Below are 14,443 nucleotides of genomic sequence, written 5' to 3' on the forward strand. Positions count from 1 at the left end.
AGAAGGAACAGAAAGACAAATGAGAACACTTAGAGACTTTTATAAAAGAAAATATTAATAACAATCCACACTACATATCTATAAGCAGATCAGGGTGAAAAGGGGGACAGAACTACGCTGCTTGTCAAGCATGAGCTAGAGAGGGAATGGCTCTAGCTGTCCATCTCTTGGACATGCAAAACATAAAACCCATGTTCATGGCATTCAAGTGATTGAAAGCCTTGATCTCTTGGGCCACATGGAAGTGGTACTGAGGGCTGATTTTAGTCTGTATTTATCTTCAGTGGCAGGGAACACCAACGCTGTACTTTACCTCTGCTGCTGCACTGTTACAAAACGCTCATTGGTGAGCCTTGCTGGAAGCCCACAGTGCTACTGCCTTAAGAATTTAGTCCATAATGTGCAATTTCAAAAGCAACTTACAACTATTTCAGCTGATGATATTAGAGAGCAATCAAGCAAAGCACAGCTTTCAGTGTAACAAATACCCTTTGTCAAACCAAGAGAAAGAGTAGCCAAAACTGTAGCTCTAGGTCTCTGCTGTATGCAGCAGGTAAACTCCTAGAGTTTTAGATTCTGTCTCTGAAACCTTCAGAGGCTAAAGAATGAGTTAGCCTTCAGTTAAGAATTGAGGAGAAAAAGCACTTAAAAGGAAACAAAAAAATATTTAAGCTATTTGAATTCTCTTATTTATCTAAACCAATGAATAACATTCCTTCTCCAACTAAGCCTTGAAACCAGCATATGAAATGCCAGCAGGGCAGAGGAGTAGTAAACCACTACACATCAAAACCCATCATGGTAAGAACTGGGCTGTTACATGGGGACTGACACAGTCTTTGGCTACTTTTAGCATATTGTTTAAGAATACAAAAGAAGTTGAAGCTTGAAGTCCCAAAACAGACTTAATCATTGAAACAGTCCAGCCCTACTGTATTTCAAATAATTACAGTCCATATTCATAATAGAGGATAAGAATATGTTGATTAAATTCTTGGTACCTCATTTTTTCTGCTGCATTTCATCTGCTTTAGTGTAAACAACTTATTCAAGACTGCTTCAGACATGTCCCTTCTAACCCTGACTGATTCTATGATGTTACCTTCGCTGTTAAAAGATATTGAACTATATTAAGTCAAAGATCTAGCTTGTGTTTTCTCATCTGAACTCACTTTGTGTTTCTTCACCTTCCCATTGAACTAACTTGCAGTCCCCATGCAAGACATTTTAATATGAACAAGCAAAAAAGCCACAGGGCAAGTCTGTCCTATGATTCTATGATTCTAAGTCACAGCACACTGGCATTATTCCTACCGTTTCCCACGAGGATAGTGTCGCACATATTCTCCCACGTCATGAGCAGCTACAGCCAGCACTTGAGGGTCATCAGAAACCTCCAGAAGCTTTGTCAGGATTCTATGACAGAATTTAAAACAATCAAACCCCAGGATTTCTTTTGGGTTTTGTTATTTAAATCACTGATAGCTTAAAATAGCCAAACCTGTAACCACAAAAATGCTTTACAAGTTATCCATGAGGAGCACTTTTTCCATACATCAACTGGCATAGCTATTTCTCAAGTGAAAGCATGAAGAGAGTCACCAGTACAAATCTGCACCCAAGTTCAGCCAGAGATACTCCCTGTCATCTTAACAAGTTAACCACGGCACAGCAATGTGCCTTTGTGGCCAAGAAGACCACCTGGGGTGTATTAAGATGAGCGTGTCCAGCAGATGAAGGGAGGTTCTCCTTCCCCTCTACTCTGCCCTGGTGGGACCTCATCTTGAGTATTATGTTCAGTTTTGGGCTCCCCAGTTTAAGAGGGACAGGAATCTGCTGGAGAGGATCCAGTGGAGGGCTAAAACAGATGATTAGGGGACTGGAAGGCATGGCTTATGAGAAGAGGCTGAGGGACCTGGGGCTGTTTAGTCTGGAGAAGAGAAGGCTTAGAGAGTATTTAATCAATGTTTATAAACACCTGAGGGCTGGGGGTCAGGAGTGGGGGACAGGCTCTGTTCACTTGCTGTCTGGCATAGGACAAGGAGCAATGCATGGAAGCTGCAGTACAGGAGGTTCCAGCTCAACACAAGGGGGAACTTCTTGACTGTAAGCATCACAGAGCACTGGAGCAGGCACCCCAGGCAGGGTGTGGAGTCTTCTTCTCTGGGACTTTCAAGGCCTGTCTGGATGTGTTCTGTATGACCTGAACTAGATGGAATGGTCCTGCTCTGGCAGGGGGGTCAGACTGCATAATCTCCTTTGATCCCTTCCAACCCCTAACATCCTGTGATCATCAATATATCTTGACCAGTAAAAGCAAATAAACATTTCTGCTTTTGAACAAAACGACCACACACAAGTCAGAACCATACACCCTAAGAAAGGCAGCGTGTTCTGAATTGCTTTCATTCTAGATGCTAATTTGTGATGAAATATGAAACCTGTATCAGATACAGGCTCAGTTAAATGCAGAAGACAAAGAACTGTGTGATTCAGGACTTGGAAACTTACTTGAGCAGTTCATAATTCTTCTCATTCAGTCTCACAGCATTCTCCCGCCAGAACTTCTCAGACTTGTGTACAGGACTCCACTCCAGCCTTCCTGACTTGAGCTCAGAACTGTACTCATCGAAGGAGCTGCAACACAGAAGAATTCAATGAACTCCATGAAATATCAGGTAGGCTTCCACAGACAGTTTGATTCATGTGCCTAAGCCTGCCCACAGCAAAACAAAGCTGGAGCACAACTTGCTATGAATGTTTGGATGTCAGTGCTCTCCACAGAGCATGAGAACTGTCTCAGAGTTCAGCACCTGAGAAATAAGGAAAGGTATGAAAGGGAAGAGAGGAATTTGTTTTCTAACATACCCTTCCATCCACCCAAAACAACTCCTGAGGGAAAAAGGAAGGAAAGATTCCAAATTACACAACTGCAAGATTTGGGAGTTTAATTGGCTATTTAGCCTGATTTCTAGGTTTTAGCTTCCCCCATCAAGGCAATCAGTCCTTGCCTTTCATCACAGTGAACTCCAATTCAATTTACACACAGGAGCAAAAACTGACTTAGAAGAACTGAACTGACACACAAGAGCAAGAATACGTCACAATTTGAGTTAATCTGGACAAGCTGTATTCTAACCAGGTAGTCTTCAGCTTCGATCAGAACTCCTGGAAGATGCCTCTGAAGTCCTTCAAGAGATAATCAGATGCAAAAAAATCACATGTCCTAAAGGGAATGTTTAATATTCACCTTGTAAAGGAAACAAAAGAAGGGAAAAGGGAAATCTGGATCTGGAGATCCAAATGAGAAAGGAGGTTGGAAGAAAAAAAATGGTTGAGAAGCGCTCAACAGGAAACCTTTCTATATAACCAGCATCTCTACCTACCACTTACATATCTTAATTCTGCATGTTCATTAGCCTTACAAAAGACATAAATTACCAATGGTTATGTAATCCCTTTTTAAGTTCCCACTGCAAAGCATACCTAAGATCCTGCACGCTCTCACCAAGCTTGTCCAGTAGAAATTTGATGTCTTCGCTTATGTCTTCATCATCGTATTTCTGCTGATCCAAATTCTCCAGCTGCTTTAATACTTTGCACTGAATCATGGCAAGTGCATATTCTTGGCGAGTTTCTCTCTCAGTAGACTTCTCTAACAAATTCTAGGGAAGTAAAGATGGATTTGTGTTCTTTCAGAGGATGCAACTGTGCAACAAATGATGTTTATAGAATTCTTAGTGCCACTTCTCAGTGACGCCCAGTGACAGGACAAGGGGCAGTGGGAGGAAGCTGAGGCATAGCAAGTTTCATTTAAACATGAGGAGGATTTTTTTTTCCCTGTGAGGGTGACAGAACACCAGAACAGGCTGCCCAGGGGGTCTGTGGAGTCTCCCTCTCTGGAGATACTCAAAACCTGCCTGGACACACTCCTGTGTGATCTGGTCTAGGTGATCCTGCTCTGGCAGGGGGGTTGGACTGGCTGAAGTTTCGAGGTCCCTTCCAGTCCCTGACATTTCGAGATCCTATGCTTTAATTTACTAAGTGACAGAACTTACACTTGCCAAAATGATCTCTACAAAGAAGTCAAGCATGGGTCTAGCACACAGTGGCTGCTTTACACCTACATTCAGTGACATTGATGGCCTTATTAGACAGCAGGAGCATTCATATCTGTCACTCTAGCAGATGAAGGAGAAAAACCAACAAACAAAAAACCCAACCTCAGTTCTACAGGAGAGAAGTGCATTGAATCTCAGACCATTTCCCACCTAGAAGGCAACACTAGAAAGTATCCATTTACCTGAATTGATCATTTTCCCACATCCAATCAGACAGGCTACAAAGACTATGCTAAAAAAAGGGGAAAAAATAGCTGCAGCCTGCCCTTTCTCAGAGGTTATCACAGAATGTCATAGGTTGGAAGGGACCTCAGAGATCATCTACTCCAAACTCTCTGCCATGGACAGGGACACTACTCAACTAGACTCAACTCTCCTCAAGGCCTCATTCAATCTGTCCTGAAACACCCACAAGGGACAAAGTGTCAACTACCTCCCTGGGCAGCCTGTTCCAGAGTCTCACCATCCTCATATTAAAGATCACAGTATCACAGTATCAACCTTGGTGATACTGTGATCCAGTCTAAACCTATTCTCCCTCTGCTTCAAACCCTTCCTCCTTGTCCTGTCTCTAGACATCCTTTTAGCTTTGTGTAGCAAAGAAAGTCTTAAAACACAGAATGGTTTAGGTTGGAAGGGATCTCAAAGATCATCCAGTTCCACCCCCCTGCCATAGGCAAGGACACCTCTCACTAGAAGTGGGACAAAAAACAAATGAAAAAACCCTACTGAACCAAACAAAATAAAGCCAAGCAACAAAAAACTCAAGTCATCTCTCCAACTCAAGAGTTACCATCTGGATGAGATCAGCTTCTTCTGAAGTTGGGACTATTCCAACTAGCCTTTTTTTCATTCAAACAGAAGCTTTGTTGGTAAGATTGGAATTACAAGCACAGAATGTAACAGTCAAGTTCCAATGGCATTTATTCCTTACACTTCCACTCAATTTAGTTAACTTCAAATGATACCACTTGCACTTTTTGCTAGAGCTGAAAACATCAGTAGCATGTAAAACACAAAGGTCTTCATAAACAGAACATGTGTTCAAATAGGCCCTAATTTCTACCAGATATAGGCCATGAAATCATATCATGGCAAAGTGACTCCATCCCTCAGGTTCATGTTACAGAACTATTACATTTAAGATTGCTAAGATCTAGTGGAGGGCATCTCTGCTCATGGCAGGAAGGTTGGAACCAGATGATCCTCAAAAGGCCTTTCCAACCTAACTCATTCTATGAATTCCATGAATATCAGACATGGTATTTGAAAAGCAGGACACAGCAAATCTATGTTACAACCTGAACACTGAAAATAAGTCACATTACTGTTTTTAATAGCCACATAAAATAGCTTTAATGTGCAAAAAATTATCCACCCCAAACCACTTCTATTTCAGTAAGGGAACTGAGAAGCAAAAGGTAATTTGCAGAAAGTAATGCAAAATTAGAGTGTAAAGTGCTAATGAGAGTAAAAAGAACAAAGAATGGCTCTTAATAGACAAAAATACACCAAGTCCAAGGAGCAGGCAAAGTTACCAAAGAACTCCTAAGTACAAGAATCATAAGCAGATGTGGAAGCTACTTCAAACACTGCTACCCAGGTGAAATCCCTGTGAGATATTCAAGCTTTGTATAGTGGAGTAGAAAGGACACATTAGAGAAGCAGAAACAGAAACACATGGCTAAGTAGAATTAATCAATAAACAACCCAGTGACAAAAAGATATGAAGGTACAAAATGAACTACAGGTAGGCAACAAACATAAAAGACCAAAAAAGTATGAAAAATGATGGGATAAAAAGCATTTCAATAGGTAAAAGGGAGAAAGTTATTGATTCAAAGGAGCTGGAGCATTGGGTTGCTTTATAGAAAGGAATTACATACTTCAGGCAATTAATTTGCCAAAGAGATGGAGCATATCAAATCAGGAGAAAATCAGTAGCAAGAGGCATGTGTGATTTGTCAAGAATCATGGCACACCTTCAGTAATGCACTGACAGTAGAGATGATTTAGGGAATCAAGCCTAATCCTTCCAGCAATTCATCTATGACTCCCTAAACTGGCCTCATAAGAAAAGGGCTATTTTGGCTCTGCTTCCTATGTTAATTTTGCTTCAGAACTCACAGCTCTGATGTCTAATTTCTGATCTATTATATCCTGGCTGCCAGTTTATAACCTCATTTTCATGCCAACCCTAGTCTTTAATGTTGGAGAAAGAAAACAGCTAAGTTAATTTCCCCTAAGCCTGTAACAGAACCTTCTTTTTCTTTCTTAGTTTTATTTATTAAGAGAACTTGGCTTCATTTTTGGCTCATCTTGCCAATTACACCAAAAAAATCTGAGCAGTAACATTTTTTTCCAATTCTGAGGTCACCAAAAGCAGGAGAGAAAGTTAAATATAAGCTGCTGAGTCCCCCAACTGTTGTTTTTTTTAATCAGTCTGTCTTGCTGTATGCTTCTGCTTCATCTTAACATTAAGATCATAAACAACATTTGAAGACCTACAGAGGCCTTCAGAAAATAGCTTCTGCTAAATATTTCAGGCTCCTTCAGCAAGTTCTTACATACCTCATCCAGCAATGTTTCCAAGAACAGATGCTTTTGGCTAGAGGGATCATTTAAGTGACAGAGTAAGCTCCTTCACACAGCTTGTTATTGCTGATCAACAAGTCAGTAAGCAACAGTTCTCCTCTCCCAGTCCTAACTTACACCTACCACTGTAAATAAATCCTCTGGAAAACATACAGTTTAAGGTCTACACCCAGTCCAACCCCCCTGTCAGAGCAGGATCACCTGGAGTATGTCACACAGGAACATATCCAAGCAGGCTTTGATCTCTCTGTAGGAGACTCCACAACCTCTTTGGGCATCATAGAATCAATCAGGTTGGAAGAGATCTCCAAGATTATCCAGTCCAACCTAGCACCCAGTCCTAGCCAGTCAAGCAGACCATGGCACTAAATGCCTCATTCAGGCTTTGCTCGACCACCTCCAGGCACAGCGACTCCACCACCTCCCTGGGCAGCCCATTCCAAGGCCACTCTCTCTGCCAACAACTTCCTCCTCACATCCAGACTAGACCTCCCCTGGCACAATTTGAGACTGCATCCCCTTTTTCTGTTGCTGGTTGCCTGGCAGAAGAGCCCAACTCCACCTGGCTACAGCCTCCCTTCAGGCAGCTGCAGACAGCAATGAGCTCTGCCCTGAGCCTCCTCTGCTGCAGGCTGCACACCCCCAGCTCCCTCAGCCTCTCCTCACAGGGCTGTGCTCCAGGCCCCTCAACAGCTTTGATGCCCTCCTGTGGACACCTTCCAGTATCTCAACATCTCTCTTGAATTAAGGGGCCCACGACTGGACACAGCACTCAAGGTGTGGCCTAACCAGTGCTGAGTACAAGGACAGAATAACCTCCCTTGTCCTGCTAGCCACACTGCTCCTGATCCGGGCCAGGATGCCATTGGCACTCCTGGACACCTGGGCACACTGCTGCCTCATCTTCAGCTACTATCTACCAGCACCATCAAGTCCCATTCTGCCTGTCCTTGCTGTATTTCACTGGCAGTCTCCCTGCCCAACTCTCCAGCCCTTTGCACAGCTGCAGACAGACACTTACCCGAAATGCTGCCAGGATGATCCTTGTCACTTTCTCTTTGACAGACTCCTGAAGGATATCTGACAGCACAGGGACGATATTATACCGACGGAGATATTCACACATTTGAGGGCTGAAAGCCAGCAGCCACACACAGAAAATCATCTGATACTGGAGCTGGAAGCCACATTTGTTGCTCAAGACTCCCATGATACTGAAAAATGAAGAGAGCATACATTAGATTTTAAAATGACTGCATAGATTGCATTCCTGAACCTCAAAACATTAAATGAAATGGCTAAAGGGAATGTGTTGGAAATTGTTGCTGACAATGGGCATACAACTCCCACTTCAGTGTCCTACATGGGCATTCACCTTTGCAAGAGCAGCTTGTTCAGAAAGCCATCCTTAGCCTTACAGCTACAGAGCAGCTCCTCCTGACATGAACTGCTGTGGTACTGTATCCACCATCAGGCTCACAACAACCCTTTTCCCAGCAGCATGTTTAGAGCACAAGAGTAGGAGAAAGAGCAGGTAAGTTACTCCTTCAGAACTAAAGAGTAAACTCAACAAAATATATACAAATGGAACTAGTTTCCTTAATTCCAGCTCTCCATAGAAGTGCCCAAAATGAGCTGAAGTAATCACTATTTGACAAGTGAGTTCTCAGAAAATGGTTTAAAAATACAACACAGCAGATAGACAACCACCCCTAGAGAAGCAATGCCATAAGACCTCCAAGAGGAAATCATGCAGAAGCTTTGTTGAGCTGAAGCAATTAAGCAATTTACAAGTCCATTTGAGAGAAGCTAACCCAATTTATACAAAACCAAACCAAAAAAACCCAATCTATTTTCAAGACCACTGCTGTCAGAACTAAGACAAATTCAAGCTTATTGAAACACAGGCTTATTGTAATGCTTTACTAGTTTACCAGACAGCTTCCTTGGTGAAAAAGTTTGCTTTGATAGTGTCACCTTGACACATACAAACATTTTTGAACTCTCAACTCACTGGTAACTCAGACTTCTCTCCATCTCAAAGAAGGGTATTTTTTCCCTTTCAAGTGCAAATCATAATGTTACCAGCCTTGATAGAGGCACACATGGCAAGAAAGTGATTTGTAAAGAGCCATTTTTTAAATAGGATGAGTGACAACATCCTAGCTTCCAGCAGAGCAATTTATGAAGAGTCTGGATAGAAGAACAACATAATGGAAGCCACATGCAGGGGGAAAAAAATGGGTTAGCTCTAGAAGATGTTGGTCCTTTCACCAATATTTTCAGACAGAAAAGCTCCAGACTGAAAGACAAGGCAGTGTGGCAGCAGCTCATTTTGTTAGTCCATGTCCTGCTAAGCGAAAAACACAGCATCTCCAGCTAGACAAATGGCTATATTCTCCTTCAGAGATTTATTTAAGCAGTAAATTAGCATTAAAGCCTCAGCATTGGTATCTATATCTGCAAGTTCAAGTTATTTGTCTGACTGTATTAATGATTGAAAACAAACAGGGTTTGTGTTCCAACAGAGCAGCTGTCCTTTGCAAGAGAGCTCTGTTGCAGAAGAGCTCACTGGAGAATGTGTCATTGTAGGTGCAGGTATACCCATATAAACTGAAATAAATGCTCACCAATTCACTCCATCTGCTTCTACCCACGCAAAGCGATATTCATTGACCCTGAGCATCAGCTGCAGGCATCCAGCAACACATTGTACATACTGGGAACTCTGGGTGAAAAGAACATAGCAGTGCTTACAACAAGAGTTAGGTAGCAAGTGCTCAAGTTCAGTCTTCTTACTAGCATACCGTCCTTCACATTCCTCCAGCAGCACTTCCAAGTTAAAGACACTCACCCTCATGACGCTTTAAATCTCCACACTTAAAGAGAGGTCACCAAAAAAGGTGGGAAGCAAACAGAAATGAAGTTTTAAACAGGAAAGAAGTCTCATGCATGTGATACCACTTTACACTATCATAGCAGATTTTTACAGCCCATCTGAACACACCTTTCAGCAGCTATGAATTAAGGCTCTCTTCTGTTTGATTAAACTGCCACAGCCACTAATTCTTACTTTGTTGAACAAACTTTGCTAAAGAAATCAGCAAATCTGTTACCAAGTTCAAAGAACTTTGCCAGAGGTCACAGGAAAACAAGGATTCTTTGGCTCAGGTTCTTCCCACTGCCATCCTCTAACTCAAAGCAGCAGCCGTGGCATCACAGTTCTGTATTTTCAGAAGATTCATACAATGGTTTAGGTTGGAAGGGACCTCAAAGATCATCAAGTTCTAAACTCACTGCCATGAGTAGGGACACCTCCCACTAGAACAGGTCACTCAACCTGGCCTTGAACACCTCCAGGGAGGGAGCATCCATGACCTCCCTGGGCAACCTGTGCCAGTGTCTCACCACGCTCACTGCAAACAATTTCTTCCTAATCTCCAGCCTAAAGCTCCCCTCCTCAAACTTCAATCCATTCCTTCTCATCCTATCACTGCAAGCCCTTGTGAAAAGTCCCTTCCCAGCTTTCTTGCAGGCCACCTTCAAGTACTGGAAAGCTGCTCTAAGGGCTCCCTGGAGACCTCTCCAGACTGAACAGTCTCAACTCTCTCAGCCTGTCCCCACAGTGTTCTCCAGCCCTCACCTTATCTTCATGGCCCTCCTCTGGATCCACTCCAGCAGTTCAACATCCCTCCTATGGTGAGAACACCCGAGAGTGCTACAGAAGTACCATGCTTATCATCAAGGGATGTGTGCTGATACAAAAGACACTATAGAAACACAAGTATACAAAAGCTTTATGTGTTAACTGTTGTCTTTTCACTGTCAGTTCAGCACAGTATGCTGTGCTAAAAAAGAATATTAAGACTAAAACTTTCCCATCAAGAAAATGTTGACAGATACACCACTGAATTCTATTTTCATCCTATAGGAACAGCCACAAAGAATCACTAAATAACTTTTCATCTCTAAAAGCACCTATTTTTTTGTGTTTCTGTTCAGAAGATGCACCAAAATGGAGCTTGGTCAACCCACTGTCCCTCCCACTGCAGCAACAGAAAGATCCCAAGGTACAACAGAAGTGACATTTTTTTCCCTCTCTTGCTCAGCTTCTGGCATGATCTTAAACAATAGATATGTTGCTGGTAAAGTGTTGGAAGTTTTTGTCTGGAAGACTTTCAAGACTAAGTAAAGAAAAAGGCTTATGGGGTAGATCAAATCACAGAATACAATATCAAACTCCTCAAACTGAGGAAAGAACTCAGACAATCCCATATGAGAAAAGAAAGAGACAATGAACAGAATTGAAGATAAAGATGAATTATTCTGTTTCTCAGCAGAGATTAAGACCTTCACATAAAAACTGTGTCTGAACATCAAGACCCAAATCATTATAGAGAATATTCATTTCTCTGGGTGGCTATTCATGCACAACATGCAAACAACACCTAGACAGCCCTCTCACCTCAAATCATGTATTCATTTATCTGCTGCACCAGCCTGGGTGCTACTGAACTTGGCTTTTTCCTTTTTTCAAGTCTCTCATAAAAGCTTTCTCCTCTAACACTGTTATAATTGAAATTTCAGAATAAATCCCAGCCCTCATTTCCTGCATCTCTAATTTACTCTGAAATAAATTAGTTAGGATATGCCTGGAAATTCTGCACAAACTAGATCTGGAATCAGAATGCTAACGAAGTAAAGGCAATTCTCAGTCAACTTAATTATCCTACAACAGATCTGCACTATCACTGCTGCTGCTTTGGGACCCTGCAGTGGTGCAGTACACCCATGCACTGCCACAGTACACCCATGCACTGCTACAGTACACTGCACACACATTTCTTATCAAGTCAGCAGAGCTCACAGCTCCACACAACTGGTGGTGTCTGCTGTAGAGCCATTTACTCTTTCAAGGCTACATGACCAAAGCTGTCAGCCTAATAAAACCTAACAGTGTGGCACACAACTGCACATAAAACATTTAAATAGTTCAGCTTCTATGCTCAGGTCATAATTTTAATCCCTGTCCGTGGTCATGAATAGCACTCCCTCATCTTTTGTATTTCAAAACTCAGTCAGGTGTTAGTTTAAGAGGCTTTTCTCTACAGAAAGGCAATCAGTTGAGGTGATGACTACAATTGGAAGAAAAACCAATTCCAGGTTCATATTTGAATTCTTCTAACACTTTCAGGTTATTAAAAGAACCAAAGACCAAACTGAACTCCATTTCCCATTCTAAAGCAATGACAAATCACTTCCCTGTGCCACAGCTAAACAGGAAATTTGGTTATGGTGACTGCTTGTTTGTTGTGCTATGGTAGTTCATCTTGAAGCTCAACAGCCATTACAGACTGACAGGCTGTTAAGGGTTGGGAGGAACCTCAAAAGATCATCCAGTCCAACCCCCCTGTCAAAGCAGGAGCACTTGGGCAGGTCACACAAGAACGCATCCAGGTGGGTTTTGAATGTTTCCAAGGAACAAGACTCCACATCTCTGGGCAGCCTGCTCCAGGGCTCTGTCATCCTCTAAGCAAAAGGTTTTTTCTTATGCTCATCTAGAACCTCCTCTGCTCCAGACGGCACCTATTGCCCTTTGTCTGATCACTGGGCAGCACTGAGCAGAGTCTGGCTCTCTCCTGACAGTGCCCTTCACATCACGGATGAGGTCACCCCTCAGGCTCCTCTCCAAGCTCAAGAGCCTCAGCACCCTCAGCCTTTCCCCCTGAGGGTGATGTTCCACTCCCTTTATCTTTGTGGATACATGCTGGACTCTTTAAAGCAGTTCCCCTGAGGTACTTCTCGAATTGAGGGGCCAGAACCAGGCACAATACTCCAGATATGGCCTCACCAGGGCAGAGAGGAAGGGAAGGAGAACCTCTCTCAAACTACTAACACCACCCATTCAACACAGCTCCTGATGCAAAGAGGACAAGCTATTTTCCCCTGAATCCAAGCTATTTAAATATGAAAAGCTTACAGCTTTGAAAGCACTCCTGTCATTTCATGCTACAGAGGTGAGGGCTTTAGTATCTGACACGGCCTGAGTTCTACACAACATCAGCACCAAAAGCCTTTTAGGCTCTAGTTTATGATAGTTCAGTGCTAAACAGTCAGTGTTGGTCAAGGATTTAATTAAATGCATACAATTCGAGTTTTAACAAGATCCTAGATACATCTTCAGTTTTAACAACACAAATCAGCTTGTACAACACAGCTCTTTCCGTGCAATCGGTGCTTTAAAGCTCCTTCTGTTTCTTGGCGCCATCAGCTGGCACTTTGCTGTCCAACAGTTTGGACTCCAGGTACTGCCCATCACCCACAGCAGTACATCGCTGCCCTTTAATCCCAGCAGTGGATATCACCAGCCCCAAAAGGCAATTTGCCAGATTTCAAAGGTCTACTCACATCACTCGTGGAGACTGCTCCTGCTTCCACGGAACCACGCAGTTTCTACCACAAAAAAAGAAACAGTTAAAATCAGAGCTGTCCTCCACCCTTTCAGAACACTTGTTACCAGGTTCCTTTCAATGCATCTCTCTAGTCACAGAAATAAAAGGTTAAGAAGCTACTAAATACTCTTCCTGCTCAATGTATTGTGATAATATATTGTAGTTATTTCCCCCCAGAAGAATATGCTTGAAGTTGTTCCTGGTATATGAAGGTTTAATAATTTAAGAACACTTAAAATAATTTTAAGTGTGGATTTACTTGAGACCTTTATCCATCTTCATCTTGGAATACAAAAGCTTCTCTTGAATTCTCCCTTTAGTAAACTACAACTTCAACATTCTTCCTCCAGAGGGAAAAAAACCCAAAGAACAAACCACATAAACAACAAAGAAAAAACCCACAACAACCAAAACCAACAAAACCCCAAACAAACCACAGCAAAACACACACAAAAAAGAAACCCAAAACTTGTTCCTCTCCTTTCCAGAGTCAACTTCAGCTACAACACTGCCTCAGAGAATGAAAAAATAATAAATCACTCAGTTCTGCTAAGATTCAAAGAGAAAAATACCCAATTATTATTACAAAGGAGAATAATTCATCTTTGAAGGACAAGTCAGAAGTAAATGAGCTAATACTGAGCTCATACCATAAAAATACTGTCCAAATAAAGAAAGATTTATTTAGTTATAAGAGACAGGACTAAAAGAGAAAAGTTTTGCATGCCAATCAACTGGAACAAAAAAAGTTTTGGTATTCACTTCCTTCTCCCACGGCTTTTTTTTATTCCCATCAACAAGCGTTGAGAAACAAAACAATACAGGGAGACAAAACCAAAATCCCTCATCACATGTTTTTAGTGTCAGGAAAACAAAACTGAAGAAATAGTAACCAACATGACAAAAAGGCTTATTTTTGACTTGTTCTTTACATTTGAAAGACCAGAACAGAAAACAGAATTCAGTATTTTACATGTTTGAATAAAGGATATTCAGGTTTAAAGATGACAAAGTACAATTTCATTGTAGAAAACAACAAAATTCATAAAATGATACCTCGTTTGAACATCCTTGCACAAAGTTTCCTAAGTCACTGCAATGCTTACGAACAGAAGAAGCTTTTTACCTGTGAGCTGAGCTGAGTTTTAATCCAGTTGAAATAGTAATTCAAGTCGCTGCCTTCCATAAGCTCCTTCCCCCAAGCAGCCAGTTTGGCAATAATTCTTGCTGCCTGAAAAGAGAATGCAAAAGCAGATTTTTTTCAACCACAGCAAT

The 14,443-nt window shown here is 42.0% G+C and overlaps 1 protein-coding gene across 1 annotated transcript in view; it reads right to left on the reverse strand.

The window, feature by feature from the left end:
* ATP6V1H (ATPase H+ transporting V1 subunit H) overlaps nt 1-14,443 on the reverse strand; it is a 35,067-nt gene that overhangs the window by 9,528 nt on the left and 11,096 nt on the right. The window contains exons 6-12 of the mRNA XM_064170445.1: nt 14,295-14,399; nt 13,125-13,169; nt 9,347-9,444; nt 7,738-7,930; nt 3,487-3,665; nt 2,512-2,637; nt 1,315-1,416 (exon numbers count right to left, since the gene is read on the reverse strand). Of these exons, the coding sequence (XP_064026515.1) occupies nt 1,315-1,416; nt 2,512-2,637; nt 3,487-3,665; nt 7,738-7,930; nt 9,347-9,444; nt 13,125-13,169; nt 14,295-14,399 (848 nt within the window). The remainder of the gene's footprint in view (nt 1-1,314; nt 1,417-2,511; nt 2,638-3,486; nt 3,666-7,737; nt 7,931-9,346; nt 9,445-13,124; nt 13,170-14,294; nt 14,400-14,443) is intronic.

This window comes from Pogoniulus pusillus, chromosome 34, assembly GCF_015220805.1.
Source record: "Pogoniulus pusillus isolate bPogPus1 chromosome 34, bPogPus1.pri, whole genome shotgun sequence".
In the NCBI taxonomy this organism is placed as follows: domain Eukaryota; kingdom Metazoa; phylum Chordata; class Aves; order Piciformes; family Lybiidae; genus Pogoniulus; species Pogoniulus pusillus.